The 20,114-nt window shown below is 63.0% G+C and overlaps 2 protein-coding genes across 3 annotated transcripts in view; both read right to left on the reverse strand.

Moving 5' to 3' along the window:
- Positions 1 to 748: 748 nt before the first annotated feature.
- LOC149863212 (alkaline phosphatase, germ cell type-like) lies at positions 749 to 12,333 on the reverse strand. Its single transcript, XM_090050666.1, has 10 exons — positions 5,916 to 12,333; positions 4,836 to 4,951; positions 4,473 to 4,647; positions 3,978 to 4,150; positions 3,600 to 3,734; positions 3,232 to 3,301; positions 2,638 to 2,772; positions 2,121 to 2,312; positions 1,838 to 1,954; positions 749 to 1,132 (listed from the first exon to the last, which is right to left on the reverse strand). Exons 1-10 carry the CDS (start codon positions 5,923 to 5,925, stop codon positions 846 to 848), a joined length of 1,410 nt encoding a protein of 469 aa, XP_089906792.1. The 5' UTR covers positions 5,926 to 12,333; the 3' UTR covers positions 749 to 845.
- A 2,350-nt stretch (positions 12,334 to 14,683) lies between these two features.
- The window catches only part of DIS3L2 (DIS3 like 3'-5' exoribonuclease 2), a 225,168-nt gene continuing 219,737 nt past the window's right edge, over positions 14,684 to 20,114 (reverse strand). For both annotated transcript variants that reach the window (XM_090050664.1, XM_090050665.1), the window contains 4 exons: positions 19,666 to 19,796; positions 18,924 to 19,028; positions 17,692 to 17,793; positions 14,684 to 15,217 (listed from right to left, as the gene is read on the reverse strand). In XM_090050664.1, coding sequence (XP_089906790.1) covers positions 15,116 to 15,217; positions 17,692 to 17,793; positions 18,924 to 19,028; positions 19,666 to 19,796 — 440 coding nt within the window. In that variant the 3' untranslated portion in view covers positions 14,684 to 15,115. The remainder of the gene's footprint in view (positions 15,218 to 17,691; positions 17,794 to 18,923; positions 19,029 to 19,665; positions 19,797 to 20,114) is intronic.

The following is a 20,114-nucleotide window of genomic DNA, read 5'->3' on the forward strand; positions in this document are numbered from 1 at the left end:
TGCAGGGACTCTGAATGTGCCGTGTGCCTACCCACCACCTGCCACGGGACTTTGGACCTGCATGTGATTGTGGAGCCTGCCTGCCCCGTGGGCATGACCAGGAGAGGATTTTACAGCTCTGGGAGCAGGGCCCACCCAGTGCCATCTGTGGGCAGCGATTACAGAGCGCTGACTCGGCACTGCCCCGCGCACACCTGCAGGCACGAGGTCTGCTCCACACAGATGCACTGGCCAGCAGGGCCAGGTCAGGACCGAAGGGCATGGGCACGGCTTGGCTGGCAGGGGGCTGCAGGTCAGGGCTGAGGGGCACCGGCGAAGCCACTGGGAGGTGCAAAAGCCACCAAGCTGCTGCCCACCCTGCCCACGCACCTACCCCTTGGGGATGTGCCTTTTGGCCCCCGGAAGAAAAATCCCTCTGCACAGAAGGGGAGGAAGAGATGCTGGAGCACGCACAATACCCCGGGTCTGAGGGCTAATGCACGGCTTTCCAGTCGCCCTGCATCTCAGGGCAGTGGATGGGTGATGGCTGGTGAAGTGAACGGGCTACGGCAGGGGGTCCTGAGCACCCAGGACCAGCCGGAGCAGGGGAACAAAGGGCGGCCCCTCCAGCGTGGCAATCCAGGGACCCGGCTGAGCCCCCTCACCCCGCTGCCCCCATTCAGGCCTGCCCGGAGGCCTCCCCAGCCGCCTGGGGAGCACAGAGGGAGGGGGCAACAAAGCAGCAGTCAGCAGATCCTTCCTGGGGGCAGCAGGGGCTTTATTACAAAATTATATACATGGCAGGGCCTGAGGACACTTGGTCCCACCCAGGGTCCAGGTCCCGGTGGGGCTGGCGGGACCTGCTCTCAGACCCCCAGCAGGCGGGAGGCTGCAGCCAGGGCGAGCAGGCTGGGCAGGAGGAAGGGGGAGAGACCCGGGCTGCCGGATCTCCCTCTGGGCGCCAGGCACTCGGGACCTGTGTGGTAGGGCTCGAGGCATCCCGCGTAGGCCATGGCATGGGCGATGTAGTTCTGCTCCTGGATGCCGTGGAAGAGGTGGGCCATGGGGCCCTTGGCCATGACGGCCACGTCTTCGCCGGCGTGAGTCTCAGAGTCCAGGGGCACGGCTGCCTGCTGCCGGTAGTCTTTGTCCTCTGGGGGCGAGAGGCTTCTCAATACCGACCCCGGTTCCCAGCCACCCCCTACTCGCGCACCCCCAGAGCCCGCCAGGCCAGCCGGTGAGTGCTGGGGCCTGGGGGGCACGGCTGGCTGGTCACTGGAGCACCTTATAGACAGCTCAGCGCCACCAGCTCCAGCTGAACAGCGAGTCACAGGCTCGGGTGACTCATGTACCCAGCAATCACGCAGATAAAATCCTGCCCCCGCTGCACAACAGGAGATAAGCACCACCCGTCCATGCATATCTGCCTGCAAAGCACCCTGGGGCATTGTTTGCTGAGTGGCTACCGAAAGCACTGAGCCCCAATGTCCCATTTGCCAGGGGCAGAGCAGGGTCAATCACAGATGCCCTCTGGGTGTGGGCATGGGGCAGAGACCTGGCAAACTCATCTCATCCTGCAAGGGCCAGCACAAAGCCTGCTGAGCACAGCGGCTTCTGGTTGCTGTGACCTGCCACCAGCCTGGCCTTCCTGGGGAGTCCCCTCGCACTGCATGCAGCCCTGGCTGCGCCGGCTGTGCTGTGCCGTGCCCGACAGAGGTGCCAGCTGAGCCCCAGGGATGGGGGCCAGACCTCTCCGTGACCCATGGAGAAATGATCCACCCTGGGGCTGGCACACACCTCCCCTAGCCCAGCGCTCCCACCCGTGCTGCAATGACAGGACAGGCTCTGCGGTTTTTACCGATGGCCGTGAGGCTGATGTCAGGGCGACTCCCGTTCTTGATGGCATAACCGGGCCCGTTGCCATACAGGATGCTGGTGTACGGCCGCTTGTCCCTGGCCTTCTTGGGTGCCAGTCCTGTCACATCAAGGCGATGGCATCAAACCCTCCTCTGGTGCCAGGGAGGAGCTCCGAGGAGTGCCGAGCCCCCATTCCTGGTTTTCACACCCAACCTGTCGCTGTCCCCGTAAGATCCCCGCAGGCACTGTCCATCACAGCCCAGCCACAGCCTAGCCCCAGGTACCGAGCATCCTGTTGCCACGCGGCGTGTTGCCACCAAAGCTGAAGACGTGTGAGTGGTCAGCCGTCACTACGGTGAGGGTCTCAGTGGCGTCGGTCAGCTGTGCAGCCTTGGCCACCGCCTGGTCCAGCATGATGGCTTCAGTCAGGGCCTGCTTGGCCTTGCCGCTGTGGTGCCCGTGGTCGATCTTGCCTCGTGCAGGGGGAACCAATAGCCCATAAAGCCCTTGGCGTTCGCTTCCCCTTGGACCAGCCCTGCCCCCATGCAGCAGAGAAGCTCCTGCGCCCCTTGTAGCCTCCTTGCTTGGGGATGGGGCTGGGACCACAGTGGGGGCATCCCCTGGAGTCAAAGGTCATGGAGGACCCGCCACAGGACCGTCTTTTGCACCCACCGCTATCCCACAGTGCATTGCAATACATCCTCCCACCCAAAGGTGCTGAGTGATCCACCTGTCACGGCTTTGCCCCCTGTGCCCCTCCCTGGCCCTCTGGGGATGGGCTGAGCTCTAGCCTCTACTCATCTTCCACGAAGAGGAAGAAGCCGTGGGGGTTGCGGCGCAGGATGCGGATGGCCTTCTCCGTCATCTCCACGAGGGAGGGGTCTGTGGACGTGTTGCGGTTCAGCTCATACTTCATGTCCTTGGGCTCAAAGAGGCCTGCGGGGACAGCGGCAGGGGCCTGATTTCACAATGCGTCAGATGGGGCACTCTGGGCTTGGGCACTGCTACTGCTTGTTGCCCACCGTATTGACAGCAGGGCCGGGGTGCCACGGGGTGCATAGGGGTCAGAGGAAACCCAGCCAGGCCCCCAGGAGGTTCGGTGCCCATGCAGAGGCCATAGGCAGGACACCGGCAGGCAGGTGGCGCGTGGCAAGGGGATTTGTGCAGAGCTGGTCTCCTGCGGGCACCTGGGACTTGCACCTCAGCCTCCCGGCAGCAGGGCTGCGGGCAGGAGGGAGTCTCAGCCCAGTTGAGGGATCTTGCCCCTGCTAGCAGAGGCACCATGTCTAAAGGAGCACGTGGGAGGGTGGGGCGGGACCACCTGCCTCTTCCACCAATGGCAGAGGCAGGTGGCCACAAGTGGGACTTGTGGCCTGGTCTGGGTCCCGCTCTTACCCATGAGGTAGTCAGTGGAGGTCTCATCAACGGAGTCCAGGCCCTTCTTATCCCAGATGTACCTGGCCCCCTGGGAGCAAGGACAGGAGGGGCTCTGGGAACTGAGTGCCCATAGGTTTCACCCCCCCATGCTGAATACATCCCCACACATCATGGGGCCACACGTGTGAGCCCCACATTCACATACAACATACACACCAACAGGTCCAGTAGCATTGCATCACGCGTGTCACAAATGTGGCGTGTTCCACGCATGTTTACGTGCACAGGTGTAAAATGTGCACGCTGCCTCCCTCCTGTAGAGCAAGACAGACCCTTCCCAGGAGGCTGCCCTCGCCCCCGTTCTCCGCCAACGCTGCGGGCAGTACCTTCCTGGTGCTGAGCCACGTCTGGATCAGGTGGACCCCGTCCTTCCTCGCCCCGTTCTGCTTCGGGTCCTGCGGGTACTCGGGGTCTGGTGTCCCCCTGGGCACCATGTACATCCGCCCACCACCGAGAATCACCTGCCAACCGGACACGGGGAGCCCAGCCCCTTCAGACACCCCACCACGGAGCGGTGCCGGGGCCACAGCCTGGCATGGCCGTGAGCCGGCACACGATGATGACAAGCTGCCTGGAGGCAGCAGATCTCCCTCTCCCCAGCCCTGGGCCCTGGCACGTGCCACTGCCTCGCTAGGGGCACAGGGACCTGCTCCAGCATGCCTCCAGCAACCCCTTTTGCAGCCGCCTGCCCCCCGGCCACTCACATTGATGTCTGTGTTGTGCACCAGCTGGTAGGCAATGTCCCGGCAGCCCTGCCGCGCGGCCTCCTTGGGCAGGCTGGCATCGCTGTACCAGGTCCGGCTGACTGTGTGGGCGTAGGCAGCCGCGGGCGAGGCGTGTTGCACACGGGTGCTAGTCACAATGCCCACGGATTTGCCTGTGACGCAGGGAGGGCGACAGACACCACTGAGTCCACGGGCAGAGAGGACAAGGGGGTCGACAGGGGGGCTTTTCCCTTCCTGAGACCCCGCCTGGGCGAGACAGCCACGCACCAGCCTCCACGGCTGGTGCCACCCCACCCCTGGGCCGACAATTAGGGGCAGTCTATAGGCAGGGGCCAGCCCAGGCGGGGTCCTGAGATCCAGAGAGCTGGGCTGGCCGAGAGGCAGGCGCGTCTGCTGTCCTGTGCTGCCCTGGCTGGCAGGGCGGAGCCCACGAGCCACGGCCTGGCCCCAGCCCCAGCCCCAGCCCGCTCTTACCTGCTCGCCTGGCCCGGTGCAGCACGGAGTCCACCTCGTTGCCGAAGGTGGTGCTGCACTTGCCGTGCTGGGCCGCGGCGCTCACCCCCAGGGTCTTGGCGTTGGCCTTCACCCCGCACAGGTAGGCGGTGCCTGTGCTGGCGCTGTCGGGCACCTGCCGGTCGACGGAGTATGTCTGCCGGGACATGAGGGCTCCCGTGAGCCAGGGTGGGGAGGCTGGGAAGGGGACGGGGTGCCCGTCTCTGGGGCTCTCCTCGCAGGGCTGGGCAATGGGGCCAGGGCCCGGGGCACCAGGGAGCTCATCCCTGTCCCCAGCACCCGGGGGCTCTGCAGCCAGCCTGGTCCCCGCGCCCGGGCACTCACCTTGGACAGAGCCAGGTAGGGGAAGGTCTCCATGGCCAGCAAGCCGTCCTCGCCGGGCCCGCCCTCCAGCTGCCCCTTGTAGATGCGGGCGGCCGTGATGGTGGAGATGCCCATCCCTGCAGGCACCGCCCCGGCTCACGTCAGCCCCTCCGAGCTGCCCAGCACGGACAGGTCAGTGCCCCCACCCGGACCCCCGCCCACGGTCAGTCTTGCTGCTCCTGGGTCAGGGCACGGCTGAGGGAGACCCTACCCCCGCCCCCAAAGCAGAGGGGCAGCGTGTGCCCCACGGCCCGCATCGACCCCGCTCCCCGGTGTCAGAGCCCCTGTACTGCTTGCTGCCCAGAGAGCTCTCCCCCGACGCCCAGGCCTAGTATTATTAATATCCAGATAGAGACAACAGCTCCTGCCCCGCCTTGTGCCTCAGTTTCCCTGCTCCAGAGGCCTAATGCTGCCTCGCGGCTGAGCTCTGACGCCCGTGCTCCCAGCTGCCAGGATCCAGGCTCTTCCCAGGGACACTGGAGCAGGGAGATCTGGTGGCCTGACCTGTCAAGGGCGTCCCGGCAGGACCTGCGGCCTGGCACCATTGGAGGGAGTGCTCGGCCCGGAGCGCGTCCCGGCAGAGCTACTGCAGACATTGTGGGGGCACCAGCTCCAGCCCTCCCCAGGCCGGGACGGTTCGATTCTCTGCCCTGAGCCCCTGTGCCCGGCCTGAGCACGGGGCCCTTCATGCTGATGGCCCCCTGGACAACACAGCCCAGGTCACTGCTGGGGAAACCGAGGCAGAAGTGGAGGAGGGGTCTGTCTGGGGCTGTTAGGGAGGTGGCTGGAGGAACAGCCCAGGGGCCGAACTTGGGTGCTAATACCCCCAAGCCCCCCTAGCCCCCTCCCCAGGGCTGTTGTCAGTGAAACGCGGCTCTGGGACCGAGCAGGACCCGGCTTCGCGCTACAGGGATGGGCTCTGCGGGGACAGGGCTTGGCGGGAGTGCAGCCCAGTGCATGCTGGGAGCTGCCTGTCCCCGTCCCCGAGGGCTGCCACGATGGTGCTGGGCCAGTGCCGGGGGTGGGGAGGGCTGAACTCACCGTCGCCCATGAAGAGGACGATGTTCTTGGCGCGGTGCGTCACGGGCGTCAGGGCCAAGGCTGCCTCCAGCGTCCTCTGGGCTCGCCGGTTCCAGTAGCCCGGGGCCGTCTCGCCCTCTGGAAGCAACGGGGCGCCGCCCGGGCAGGCGGCGGGTCAGGATGGACGCGTCTGCGCAGAGCTCCGGGTGCCGGGGGTGGGCGCGCAGCCGCAGGCAGGTGCCCGTCTGGGGGCAGGCCCACCGGGACAGGCAGCCCGGGGCCGACCTCTGCAGAGACCCCAGCAGGGGCCGGGGAAAGCAGCCAAGCGCGAGCATCGAGCAGCACCATCAGAGCCAGGCCGTGCCCTGCAACCCCCAGCCCCGCGGGCACCCGCTGCGGCTGCCCCTGCCCGGCCCCGGAGCCCCCCGAGCTGCTGCGCCAGAGGGTCCGCGCGTGCAGCCGGGGCCTGGGGCCGTGCAGCCGCCTTCCAGCCCCAGCTTCACCCCCTCCTCGCGCAGGCCCTGCAGAAACTGCTGCTGCTCTGCCTTTCGCTCTTGGCAGGGCCGTGCAGCCGGCTGGAGCCGGAGCGCCCGCTCCCCTAGCGCGGCCGTCTCCGCAGCGAGCCCCCCGGGGAAAGCGCGGGGCTGGGCTGCGCTGCTGGCGGCAGGCCGTCGAGCCTGCCCCCCGTGCCTCTGCCCCTTGCTGCAGTCTGTCCTGTCGTGCCCCCGCGGCGAAGGTTTCCCACCTGGCCCAGCCCCTGACGGGTCTAGCTAAGGTCCCCTTCCCCACACTGTGCTTCCACCTCCACCGAGCTCAGACCCCCGCGGCCCAGAGGAGCCGAGCGCGCGGCAGGCGGACGCGTTTCGCCGCTCCGTGAATTCAAGCGGCCCCCTCGGGCCACTTCCACGCAGCTCGGAGTCGGACCTCCATGTTGGGAAGCCGAGGATTGATCGCCAGCCGCCTCCACCTCCTAGGCAGCCCCTAACGCGATCGCGGCACGTCCCTGCCCCGCCGGGCCTGCCAGAGCCTCCTGCGCGAGGCACGACGCCGGTGCACGAGGGCACAGCTCGCGGGCAGCCGGAAGGCAGAGCTGACCCCTAGGTCACAAACTACCTGGTTCTGGAAATCTCCCTCGCTTCCCCCAGCCCTGAGCCCCAACCGGAGGTGAAAACGCACCGGGGGAAACACTGCAAACGGCCCCGACAGCTTTACTGCCCGCGAGAGGCCCCGGCAGCAAAGGCAGGGCATAAATAACCCCGCCGGGCGACCGCCGGTTTCTTTTTCAATCACACTTTCTATTAAAGCTCCATTTACAAAGGTCCCTAAGTGATTAATAGACGTTTCCGATAAGAGCCCTCGGTGTTATACGACTGTCAGTAGAAGCTGCTGCAGGGGGTTATAAACCACTGTTATAAACAGCCTGTTTTCTCCCTGGCCTCTCCATCCATCTCATAACCATTTTTAGAGCATCTCTTGATCCTTCATTAACCCCTGGCACACAGCACGCACCCGGGCCCTGCATGGAAAGTGCACGCGTGGCCATGCTGGCTATACACGCCCCCGAAATCTTGGTTCAGTCTTTTCTGTGTGCCCTCAGGGGCTAGGCAATGGCCAGGACGGCTTGGCGTGAATGGTGTTTCTCAAGTCAGCCCTATCGCTACCACGGCTCCGTGTCGACCCACGCGTACAACGCACGCCTCCCAGCAGGGCAGGTGAGCAGCGGCTGCAGCCAGCCCCCAACCCTGCTCGCTCTGGCTTTCCAGAGGTCTTCTCCCACCCGCTAGCGACCACCGTCCTAAGAGACAAGGGCCGGCAGTCTGCTTTAATGCTGGCGTCGGGTCACTTATCGCCAAGCCACCAGCACGGGATGGGTAAGGCCCTGCCGCTGCGTGTGGTTGGGGGCAGCACGGTCCCTAGCAGGGACCCCATTTCCAGCCCCCCGTTCTCTAGTTAAAGCCTTCCCCAGTGTTTGATGCCTCCTTTAAGGGCAGCCACATACAGCGCCAAGCTGGTACAACTCCCGAGGCCTCTGACAGACCAGGAGATGCGTTTCCCATGGAAAAGGCGAGTGGCGGTAGGTGGCAGGCTTCTTCCCAGGCCAAAAGTTTTGTTCCTCACCTATGGATGCAGCCGCAGCGGCCAGGTGGATGGCAAAGCAGACGCAGGACCAAGTCCACAGGCTCCCCAGATGTTGCATTTTGCAGCTGGGCTGGGGATCCCGGGCTGGACACTGCCTCTCACCGTCTCTGTCCGAAAGAACGGGGGCCGGCTCTTTTAAGGGCTCTTCCTCTCACCTTTGGACCTGGAGGCATGTTGCCAAATGTGTCCGAGGGCTGAAGTCCTGCTGCAGAGGTGAGGAGTCGCTGATAACATTCAAAGAAACGGCACCAGCCAGGGCTGGACGTACCCCATGCTGGGCTCCCAAGATTGCACGGCTCATAGCTTTGCACTGAGTCATCCCTTGCTCTAGAAAGGGCTCCGGCCAATTCCCCGTGCGACGTGCCTCTCCCTCCCACTCGGCCTCACCTTGGAGGCCGCAGCATCCTCGGCTTTACTAACACTGGATCGCAGCCTGAACGAGAGATGCCACCCCCCTGCCCCCGCTCTCCCCCAGGAACAAATGCTTGTGTGGACACGGGGGAGCAGAGCCAAGTGGGATGCGAGGGACGGCAGGTACTGCCCGGAGCGACCTGGCTACGGATCAACCACCCACCGAGAGAGGCAATAAAGGGCTTGGCCCGGCTGATAAGGGGGTGAGCTCTGTAACTCATCAGCTCACCCGGGGGCCTTATGGTGGGGAGAGACTTGGGAGCTAAGTTTCAGCCCTTGCCTCTGCGCTACAGGGCCAAATCGCCATCTGCCCCCTCGGTTCGGACTAGCGACGCGACTCTGCAGCCAGGGGCCGCGGGGGAAATACACTGGGCTTCACCCCGCTGCTGCGGAAAGCCGAACGCGCCGAGCTGCAGGAGTTTCAGCGCAGACGGGAGCAAACGGTGCCTGGATCCCAGTGCAGACGGGAGCTGCACGTCTCCGAGAGGTCAGGCTGGCAGGGATGCCAGAGCTCGGCGTCCTAGAAGGGAGCTCCAGGTCACCTCCGGTGCAAGCGCCGCCCGCGGCAGGATCAGCCCTGTGCCAACCATCGCCTGAACTCAAAAAAAAAGGGGGGGCAGAGGGGAGCAACCGGCAAAACCCAGACACCCGGGAAATACCCAGGGTAGAAAATAGGCATCGCTATGCCTACTTCAGTGGCTGGCCAATTTTTCTTGAACCCCTCCAGCGATGGAGAGCCCACAGCTTCCCCAGGCATCTATGCCACCGCTTTCCTGCTCCAACAGTGAAGAAGTTTTTCAGGATATCCAATCAAGACTTACTTTGTGGCAACGTCGAGCCAACGGTTCACAATCTCCTCTGCAGAAAAAGAGCAGAGGTGCTTTCCCTCTTCTTCGTGGCAGCCCTTGGAGTATGTGAAGACCACTGTCATGTCCTCTCTCAAGCCTTTTCTGCAAGCTGAATGTGCCCAGCTCCTTCAGGCTCTTCTCCTATGACTCGCTTTCCAAGCCGTTGATCATCTTTGTTGCCCGTCTCTAACTTCACACCATCCTGCCCGTGTTGATTCTTCCTCCCAAGGTTCCTCCCTTGCGTTGAACTTCATCTCGCCAGCTCCAGCTCAGCTTTCCAGGCTGTTGAGATCCTCCTGAATTGCACCCGCATCCCCCAGCAGGTTCACAGTCCTTCCCAGTTTCTTGTTGTCCACCAACTTGCTCAAGCAGCTTTCCATGCCCGCATCCAAATCGTTAATAAACACGTCGAACGGCACCAGGCCCAGGACAGACACGTGGGGGACTTCACTCGATACCTCCTGCCATCCTGCCACGGACTCATTAGTGATTACCCCTGGCTCGCGGCTATGGGGCCAGCTATCAAACTGGACGTTTATCTTGCTGGGATCCTATGACCCCAGCTGACTTGCTGCCCCTGGGGCAGGGGGCTGGACTCGATGATCCTCCGAGGTCCCTTCCAGCCCGAATGTCTATGAAATCTATGAAACCTGTCTAGGCGCCTTGTAGCAGTTTTATCCAGCCCACATTTCTCCACGTTGTTTAGGAGGTCTTGTCCAAAGCCTTGCTGAAGTCCAGATACAGGATACCTGCAGCACTGGACTCTGGCACAGCCCGGTCCCCATCCCCAGCAGCACCCGGTGCCCCAGAGGACGGCTTGCAAACACCCTGACACGTTTCTTTCGTGTCTGCGTGGCCACGGGCTGGGGCAGGAGAGAAGGGCACAGCGTTATTACTGCAGATGCTACGTCGAGGCAGCTGGTGCTGAGGACCTGGAGCAGCCTTGCTCCGACTTGTTTCCCTAGGGGAAGAGGGAGACAACCTTGAGACAGGCGGGAGAGCACGTCAGGGAAGGCGACTGAAGGGGGCACGGCCTCCCCTGCAGGGCGCAGTCCCCGGGGCCAGGGCCACGGCCAGGGCGCAGCGCGGTAGGAGCAGCTTCCCGAGCGCTTGGAGGAAACGGGCAAAGCGAAATACCTGGAGGCTCCCAAGGAGAGACCGGAGGCACCCACGGCTCTCGCGCGGTCTGCAGCTCGTGCCCACGCTGCCTCCCTGCAGGCAGGGCCCTGGGAACGCTGTGATCCCCCCGGCGTGGGAGAGGGCAGGTCACGTCCTTGTCGGCTTGGGTCCTTCCCTGCCCATTAGCTGTGTGATCGGATGAAAGAGGCCACGCCGTGAAGCGTGGCGGGTTGTACGGACCGGCTGGTTGCAGCCAGGCGTGTCGCTCAAGGCAGGGATGCGGGCAGCGTGGGCACGGGTCCTCCACCAGCAGCGCAGCCAAGCAGGCCCCACGCCACTGCTGTTGTGTGGGGGAGCCACAGGCCACGCCAGACCCCAGCTCCTACCCACCGCCAGACTGGCACCGTGCTAGGCACTGTACAGACACGACACCAGCGCGCAGACACAGCACGCTCACTCCCGGGAGCTCTGACTTCACGAGGAGGGAAGAGTGGAGCAAACACGATGCCCAGCCCGGCTCTGGAGTAAGCCACGTGAGCCCGGGGCCAAGGTGCCCCTTGACAAACAAGGAGGCCAAGTTCGTCCTCACCCCCAGCCCAGCCAGCGGTCACAGCGGCAGCCGGCTGCGTCCACTCCTTATCACGGAGTACAATCCGGGGTGCGGAGGCGTAACTCAGTGGCAAAGGGTCCCGGACATGGGGATTTACGGCATAGCACAAGAGGCTCATTTGGCCCAGAACACCAGCCAGGGTCCCACAACGCACAAGAAACATCCCTAAACACTGGATGGCAAAGCTAACATGTTTAACGATTTCTTTGCCTCCATCTTCCTAAGTAGGGACCAGAACAGCCACCTCCCTGCTGGGCCCCCCTCGGGCCCCGGGCGAGGCACACCTGGGCCACGGGTTAGCGAGGATTTAGTTAGGGAGCTTCTGGAGGGGCTGGACCTATTCAAGTCAGCCGGCCTGGATGATCTCCACCCTAGAGTTCTAAAGGAACTGGCCGAGGTCATTGCAAGTCCCCCGGCACGGCTGTATGAGCACTCGTGGTGCTCTGGTGAGGTACTGGAGGACTGGAAGAGGGCCAACGTGGTCCCCAACTCCAAAAAAAGGAGGAAGGAGGACCCAGGAAACTATAGGCCTGTTAGTCTTACCTCGATCCTAGGCAAGCTGTTCGAGAAAATTATGTTGGCACACACCCAGGAGGGGCCAGCAGGGGACTGCATGCTTAGGGGCACCCAACACGGGTTCATCAGTGGCAGGTCCTGTCAGACCAACCTGGGGGCCTTTTACGATCAGATCACCAGATCATTAGATGCAGGGGTAGCAGTGGACATCGTCTTCCTGGACTTCCGGAAGGCCTTCGACACTGTCTCTCACCCCGTTCTCGTTAAGAAACTGGGGGACTGTGGTGTAGACACCCACACAGTAAAACGGGTCGCCAACTGGCCGGAGGGCCGCACCCAGAGAGTGGTGGTGGATGGGTCATTTTCAACCTGGAGGGACGTGGGCAGTGGGGTCCCCCAGGGCTCGGTCCTCGGGCTCACACTGTTCAACATCTTCATCAGTGATTTGGACGAGGGGGTGAAAAGCACCCTGTTTAAATTTGCTGATGACACTAAGATGTGGGGGGACGTAGGCATGCTAGAAGGTAGCATCAGGCTTCAATCAGACCTAGACAGGCTACAAGGGTGGGTGGATGTGAATAGGATGGGATTCAACACAGACAAGTGCAAGGTGCTGCACCTCGGGAGGAACAACCGGCACCATACCTACAAGTTGGGGAACTCCCCTCTTGTCAGATGGAGGCGGAAAAGGATCTTGGAGTCATAATTGACTCCAAGATGAACATGGGCCGGCAGTGTGGGGGGGCAGTCAGGAAGGCCAACCACACCTTGTCCTGCATCCACAGATGCATCTCGAGCAGGTCCAGGGAGGTGATCCTCCCCCTCTGTGCAGCACTGGTCAGGCCGCAGCTGGAGTACTGCGTCCAGTTCTGGGCACCGCACTTCAGGAGGGATGTGGACAGCATGGAGAGGGTCCAGAGGAGGCCACTCGCATGGTCGGGGGCAGCAGGGCAGGCCCTACGAGGAGAAGCGACGGGACCTGAACCTGTTCAGCCTCCACAAGAGAAGGCTGAGGGGGATCTAGTGGCCTGTTACAAACTAGTCAGGGGGGATCAGCAGGCATTGGGGGAGTCCCTGTTCCCCCGAGCACCGCCAGGAGTGACCAGGAATAATGGACACAAGCTGCCAGAGGGGAGATCCAGACTAGACATCAGGAGGCGCGATGTCACGGTCAGGGCGGCTAGGGTCTGGAACCAACTTCCAAGAGAGGTGGTGCAGGCTCCTACCCTGGGGGTGTTTAAGAGGAGGTTAGATGAACATCTAGCTGGGGTCATTTGACCCCAGTACTCTTTCCTGCCGTGGCAGGGGGTCGGACTAGATGATCCGCTCAGGTCCTAGTAACTATGAAACTATGAAACGCACAGCACCGCCAGGCACAACAGTGAATGCTGGGATCTCTTCCTAGAAGAGCGTCTCATACGGGCCCAGAGCCACGTGGACACGGTGCATGCTGCAAACCACGTGGCGTGGGGCACTTTTAGCTGTACTGGGAAGAGGACGCATGCATGGCCGGACGCCTGGACCCTGTGGCTGGAACCAGGAGCAGCCCCAACCGCTCGCGGGCAGCTCATGCCACACGTGGGCCGGGCTCGACTGACCAGCTCCTTGCTGCGCCACGTGCCCTGGCTCACGCGGGCCCCGAGGCAGATTCACACAGGCTGCCACCAGCTTTCACACTGGAAACGAGCCTGAGGGAGCACGTGGCTTTTGCTCACCTGCTCTCCCGACGCGCGGCTGGCCCCCACGCCTGCAGCGGCGCGGCAGAGCGATGGCTGGGGCTGCTCGGATACGCTTGGGGGCCGCCGCTCGCTCTCTCCATCAGGGTTTATTGCGTCCCACCTCCGCACTCTCAGCTCTGTTGGTTTTACAGCGCGTTACGGCAGAAAGCCCACTGGAGCATTCCCAGCCCGGCAGGGGGGCCTTAGCAGCCTCGGCCGTCTGTTATTGCTCCCACGCCGGCGGGAAGAGCATTTCGGAGGATCGATTACCCCGCCGGGCACGTCCGTCGCTTTGCACAGGCACCTCAGCGGCCTGGCTCCTTCCCACATACCCCGGTGGCTTCTCTCCCCTCATCTCACCCACAACCCCTCGTTTCTTGACATGGCGCACGGCTGAGAGGTGACTGTGGAAGGCCACAAGCGGTGCTGGCCTTTAAAAAAGCTTTGCTACAACTCACTGTAAAAAACCCCCGAACAGCTGTAAATAAAACAAAGCAGGCGGCTGCTCCCCTGGGGCCGCGGGTTGTCTGGCTCAGCAGTAAATAACGCTGGGAAGAACAAACCGGTAGCAAGGGCCAGGACAAGCTGCTGGGGAGGAGGAAAGGGGCTGTCTCTGTATGGCCCCGGGCCCCTGAAAGCGGGCGGGAGATGGGGAACGCGAGAGGGATCCTTCCTCCAGCTCCCTGGCGGCGCGAGCCTCTGCTTACCCGCTCCGGGCGGTAGAGGACAGCCCTTGGCGGCCCTACCTGGATCGGGGAAGCGAAGCTCCGGCGCTCACGCTGGAGCAGCACCGTCGTGTCCCCAGGGACAAGCCTTGCTCGTGGGACCCCGCATGTTGGGAGCGGCCGGCTGGGCTGGCAGGGCAGCACCTGGCCCTTGGGGGCATCCCTGGGGCTATGGGAATTCAGCTCGGGAGTGGGGCAGCTTTTCACCCTGATGTGGAGGCATCGAGAAACTGCCTCCATCTCCACAGGGGAAAGAGGCCGGTGCCACCACTGTTGGGCAACTGGCAGCGAGGGGGAAGGCGGTTGCATTTCCCTCGTGTCAGCTGGGCAAGGGGAGCACTCAGCTGGAGATGCCCAAATCACCACGTCCTCCCAAGGGTGATGGCATGTGCCAGGAAAGCCCCTCTGCCTCTGGCACGAAGCACCCGGCAGCACGGCTGGGCCCGGGGAGCTGCAGCTGGAAGCTGCCTGCAGACACCGGCACCGCTCTGCACTGGAGGCGGTTGCAGCAGGTGCCGTGCCCCCTGTCCCTGCCGCACGGAGGGGTTGAGGAGGGGGATTGGAGGCAACCCCCCAGGATGACCGACCTCTGCAGACTGGATGCATGACAACGCGGCAAGATCCCACGTGCCGGGCAGCACACGGGGGCTGCAAAGGGTTCCCGGACTTGGGAGCTGGAGGAGACCAAGAAAACCCCACGCACCAGGGCAGACTGGATTTTATTGTGCAGTGCAGGAGTCAGCAGGAAATGCCCTGGCTCCCCCCAGCCACCGCCCCGTCCACCCAGGAACGCCACGCCACATCACAAAAGCACGAGGGGGCAAGAGCCTGGCTGGTGCTCCTGAGGGAACGCCAGGCCCCGGCCCCGATGCGTCAGGGCATGAGGAAGGAGCAGCCGGTTGCAGTTAAAAGAAACAAAGAAAGCTAAAAACCCCCCAAAGAATAGAAACAGAGTACGTGCCCGGCAGCTCCGAAGGGACAGGGCCACTGAGCCCCGCTGCTCGGGTTAAAATCCGAACTGGAAATAAAATAGCCTTGGTTAAAAGAAGGGCCCCTCCGGCCCCCCTGCATGGGAAGGCAGCCTGGGCACGAAGGGCATGGCGGGGTGGGTGGGAGGTGCCAGAGCCGTCTGCTCTCACTCCCTCTCCGGGCCTGGTCTCCTGAGCACGGCGCTGTACTTCAGGGGGGCGTTGTCGGCTCTGAGCACCACGTCGACCAGCGTGAAGAGGGCGATCACCTCGGGGAAGGAGAGAGAAGCTGGGGTGAGGTGGTTCACTGAGGGCTGGAAGCTTCCCCACGGGAGAGACCGCTGCCAGGCTGCCCCAAGCCGGGGCCTTGTGGGGGAGAGCTCGTCTTTAATGGGGAGAGGCAGCTCTGCGGGGGTGCGCGCAGCTCAACGCACGCTCCCTCTCCAGCTGGCAGGGGCATCGCTCTCTCGCTGTGCCCAGGTCCTGGGCAGCTCAGACCCTCCCTCTCCCAACGCCAGCGCCAGCGCCGTTGGGGGCAGCTCTGGGGCAGGCAGGGGCTGCTTCTCCGCAGCAGAATGGCTTGGGAGAGGGAAAGCTGCTTACTCAGGGAGCTCAGGCCGAAGGTCAGCAGCGAACAAAGAGGCTCCTGAAGGCACTCCCGGCATTTACAGCCATCTCCCTGCCCCGAGAAGGGACTCTCCACCCGGAAACTTTCTGCACATCAGCCGCAGACACATGCCAAAGAACCGATGACCCCAGGCAGGACCTGCAACGCCCGATCCTGCTCCCCAGGCACGCAAGTAGAACTGTGCCGATCCACACAGCCCTCCGTGTGACCGGGACCTGAATCCCTGCTCCTCATCTGCTCCAGGCACAGGCTGGAGGAAGGCAAAGCCTGGCGGGCGGGAGCGCCGTCCCGTGCGTGGGCAAAGCCAGCGAGCAGCTAGAGTGATTCCTCAGCTGCTGGAAATCTGCACGGTTGCATCCAGCCCCATGATTTCAGCGCCCGCAGTGATCTACCCCCGGGGAAGTCCTGGGCCCTGACGCAGTAGACCAGATCGGGCCAGCACCGCCTGGTATAGGGCTTGCTGTGGCCAGCCTCCACTCTGGTCCCACTAGATGTGGGGGTCTGGAGTGCCTGCAGGACCTGAGCCTTCCTCACCATGACACTGTGCCCCTAGGTAGACTGCAGCACCCCAGCAGCTGCCCCAGTCCCACTGGTCCTGGAAGCACTGGGATGAAAGACATGGACTGAAGGCTCCAGTGAAACCTAAAGCAGCCTCTGGCTCGCAGCATCAGGGACTCGAGGCCTCAAGTCTCTCTCAGATCTCATCCCGCCCCATTCTCTTCCACCCCAGCGCTGGTGGGATGCCAAGCCCTCCAAGACAGGCACGCTGTCATGGATGTGCCCCTGCAGTGCCCTCTCTGTGGCACCTGCTCCATCCCAGCAGCTAGGAGGAGCTTTCCCTGTGCTGTCCTCTGGCTGCTGTGTACACAGGTGCAGCGACTGGGCTGAAACCTGCCCTGCCAGCCCCGCTGCTGCTCCAGAGGAGCTGTGGGGATGTGGCCAGGTCTCCTCTGGACTCAGGGAAATGGCACCAGCCTGTAGGGAAAGGCAGCACCTAGTGATGGCAGAGACATGGTGCACGGAGGGCAAAAGCCTACATGCTGGGCACTAGGGTGGCCTCTTGGGTCCGCCTGATGCCGGGTGGAGCTGTACATCCCCCATGCCAGGGCAAAGGCAGGGATAGCACGCTGCAGCAGCTGCCCAACCTCTGCCCATTTCAGGCAGCCTGCAAACCACCTTCACAGACATTCCCCCCTTTGGCTGGGTTCAGGCAAACCTGGGCAGGTGCCAAGCACCACAGCAGTGCGTGGGGCCCCTTCCTGCGTGGCGGAGGAGGCTGGCGCTGCCGGGGCTGGGCGGCTCACTCCAGGGCACAAGGAGGCCAGAGCTGCATGTCAAGGTGACAGTGCTTCTTGCTGGTTCAGCACAGCGCTGGCTGGGTGATGGCCGTTTGCAGGGTGAGAGGTTTATTGGCTCAGGGATGGGCCGGCAGGGAAGGGAAGTGCGCTGTGTGCCCTGACCTGGCCTGGCCCAGGGCCCCAGTGTTTTCTTAGGAGGCGTGGAAGATCCCTCACAAATGTTTGCTTAGCAGAAGGGATCATCCCCAGCCCTGGGCCTGGCTCCTGCCAGGCAGCCATTTTTCACACTGCAGGCACTTAAGTGACACCAGCTCCCATGCAAAAGAGGAATCACCTGGGGTGGCTGCAGGGGCCGAGCTCAGAGGTAGAAGTGCGGTGCCAGAGGGAGCATGGCTCCCAGCACAGGCTCATCACGCTTTCCACAGCGCTGGGCTGGGTCTACGCTAGCAAATCCTTAGGGACGTGGTGCGCAGCCACGGGAGGAGCCCGGCTGCTCTGGACGCTAGTGCCAGGGTGGCTCCACGCAGTAGCAGACTGGCCTCACCCAGCCCCGCTCTCTATGCCAGGGGAGTTTGAGGCTGGAGCGAGCTGTAAGTCTCAGCAGCAGCAGCGGTTCCCCACAGGCTACGACACCGGGGTCCGATCTGGCCCTTCCCAGAGCGTGACAGCAGGGGGGTGTGGGGATCGCATCCAGAGCCCCCTGCCACCTGCTGCTGAACGCCCCAGAGGCGCCCGCGTGGACACGGAGTCTGCAGCCGAGTCATCTGGGCAACTTGGCTCCACCCCACCCCAAAGCCTGGCCCGGAGCTGGTGTTACCTGGCGGGCAGCTTCCTGCTTGGGGGTCTCCTCCTCCCACACGAGGGTCAGCTCCGGCTTCTTCCCCACCTTCTGGAAGTGGAAGCCCACCAGGGGCAGAGCCTGCAGGCAGACATGGATGCTGGGAACGGCTCTAACTCCTGCTGCCTGACAGAGATCCCAGGAACCCCGTCCCTTTCCCAGCCCTGCCCCGTTGCCCTGCAGGCCATGGCTGGGCTTCCCTCCTCTGTCCCTCAGCGCCTGCTTGCTGACACGTTGAAATCCCTCCTGTTCAGCATGCAACAGAAAGGCCCCTCGGCGCTCTGAACTGTCGGGAGCCCAGGGCTCGTGAGCTGTAATTCAGGGGCTGCTGTAACTTGCACACAGTCCACGCAGCAGGCAGTGGGGTCCAGTTAAAGGTGTCGCTGCGAGCCGTATAGCCACGGTACGAGAGGCTGACATTGCTCCCTGTGGGGCTAGCGCAGGGCTGATTGCTGTCAGGCAGCCCCTGGTAACATGGCTGGTAACATGAAATTCAAACTGGCCCCTCTGGTTTCGGAGCCCAGGCGCTTGTGCTTTCAAACCTGGGCTTTAGCTCCTTTTCCCTAGAAAAACCATCCGCTTTCAAACAAAGCATCTGAAAACAGAGGAGACCGGAGGAGAGACTTCCCTGCTCCGCCTTGCCCGGCCTCCTTGCTGCCTCTGATCCTGCCCTTGTCCTGCCGGGGGCTTGGGAAGCTGAGAAGCAGGCAGTGCCCTCCGAGGTGGATCTGGGAGGGGGAGGGAAGGGCTGTGCCTTGGCACTGGGTTCTTCAGAGTAAAGGAAGCTGCGGCCCGTCTCCCTCAAAGCCAGGCGAGGTGGAAATGTGTTTTAGCTAAGGGAATGGCAAGCTCTATCCCAGGCTTTCTCTAGCTCTTAACAGCTCCCACCGTCCCCTTAACTCTGCCCCTTTCTCTACAGTGGTTACCATGCCACAGTTCCTGAGGCTCTTAGCTACATGGCCATGTCACCCTGTCCTACTGCTGCACAGGCACCAGGGCAGCTTGGCTGGTGGCACTGCTTGTGTGCCAGGGCCATGGGTGCCTTTGTTCCCTGCTTGGATGAGCCAGCATCACAGCAGCGAAGGTCCCTGGGCCTTGCCCCATGAGGCCGTGCCCCACTTCCAGTCCCAGAGCCCTGGTGCTGTGGGAGGACGAAGGCCGCAGCCTGCAGCAGCATGGGCCGCCCGCCCGCCCGACCGCGAAGCACTTACGTTGCAGTAGATACGTTTCTGGACGCCGAAGCGCAGCACCAGGACATCGAAGGCCTCATTCAGGACGCCCATCACCATCGCCTCTGACTCCAGGGGGCCACACTCCTGCAAGGCAACGTGCTGGCACAACAAGAGACACCCCCAAGCCTCTGCCACCCCAGCGCCAAGCTCTGCCCTCTCCCTTCACACTTGTCCCATGTGGGCAATGCCCAAGCCTAGGATGCCCCTCCCTCCTTCTCCCCAGGGAACACCATATTAAGTACCACCTCTCCCCAGCCCCCTCAGGCCTGGATACAGCTCCGCAAGGTGCAAACAGCCAGGACACCCGGTCCTGCAGGACCCCAGCCAAGCCCAAGAGGCCAGTGGAGGACCTGCAGTGTCTGTCTGCTGCACAGAGCAGGAGAGAGGCAGTACAGAGCTTGCCGTCTTAGTTGCAGCCCCGGGGGGAGGCCCCGTGATTCTCTGAAGGCAAGAACCTGCCCTGGGAAGAGCAGGCAGAGGCCACAAAACAGCAAGTCGCATGGGCAAGAAGGGGCTGCAAATCCAAGGATTAACCTGAGCAGTGGAGCTCCAAGCAGAGTAGGAAGCTGCTGCCATGAGATGTGGCCACTGGGCGAAACCAAGGCATCCTTGCAGGAGAGTCGTCTCACAGTGTGGGGAATCAAAGGAGAGGCCTGGTCCTTGCTCCCAGGGCCAAGGGAAGGGGCTGGCACATCCAGCGCAGTGCTGCCTGGGGCCTTACCCTGACGAAGACAGAGAAGAAGAGTTCGGCACTGAGCTCCTGCACTCGCTTGGATGCCATCTTGCGGTCGTTGCAGTGGTCTGCCTGCTCCTGGATGGCCTCCTTCCGCAGCCGGACTGGGCGCCCAGAGCCTAGGAAGGACAACCACTGTGGCTTGGCACCCTGGTGCTACAGACACCAATGCCCACCCCAGAGCTGCCTGATTTGCTAAAGGGCTTGGGATGCTGGCCAAGAGCACGTGACTGCAAGGAGTGAGACTGAGCAGCCTAGCTCCTGCCTGGTGCTGGGCCTACCAACACAAGGGGGTGATGCCCACCTGGTCTCACCCATTGTTGGCAGGAAAATCCCCCTGAGATGAGTCCTTTTGACACCCTGCTCTGTGGAGGGTGGGTCAGGGAGCTGGGACCATGCTGGGTGGTTACAGCAGCCATGTAGGTGGGAGGGGGGCA

Source organism: Crocodylus siamensis, chromosome 6 (genome assembly GCF_052110815.1).
Source record: "Crocodylus siamensis isolate JL-2025a chromosome 6, ASM5211081v1, whole genome shotgun sequence".
NCBI classification, from domain to species: Eukaryota; Metazoa; Chordata; order Crocodylia; family Crocodylidae; genus Crocodylus; species Crocodylus siamensis.

What these genes read in the sequence shown, in the direction of transcription:
- LOC149863212 (XM_090050666.1), bottom strand. An exon ending in CGTGGCTCAGCACCAGGAAG is followed by an intron (nt 3,302 to 3,599) that starts GTACTGCCCGCA and finishes CCTTGCTCCCAG; the next exon opens with GGGGCCAGGTACATCTGGGA. An exon ending in CTCCACTGACTACCTCATGG is followed by an intron (nt 2,773 to 3,231) that starts GTAAGAGCGGGA and finishes CTGTCCCCGCAG; the next exon opens with GCCTCTTTGAGCCCAAGGAC.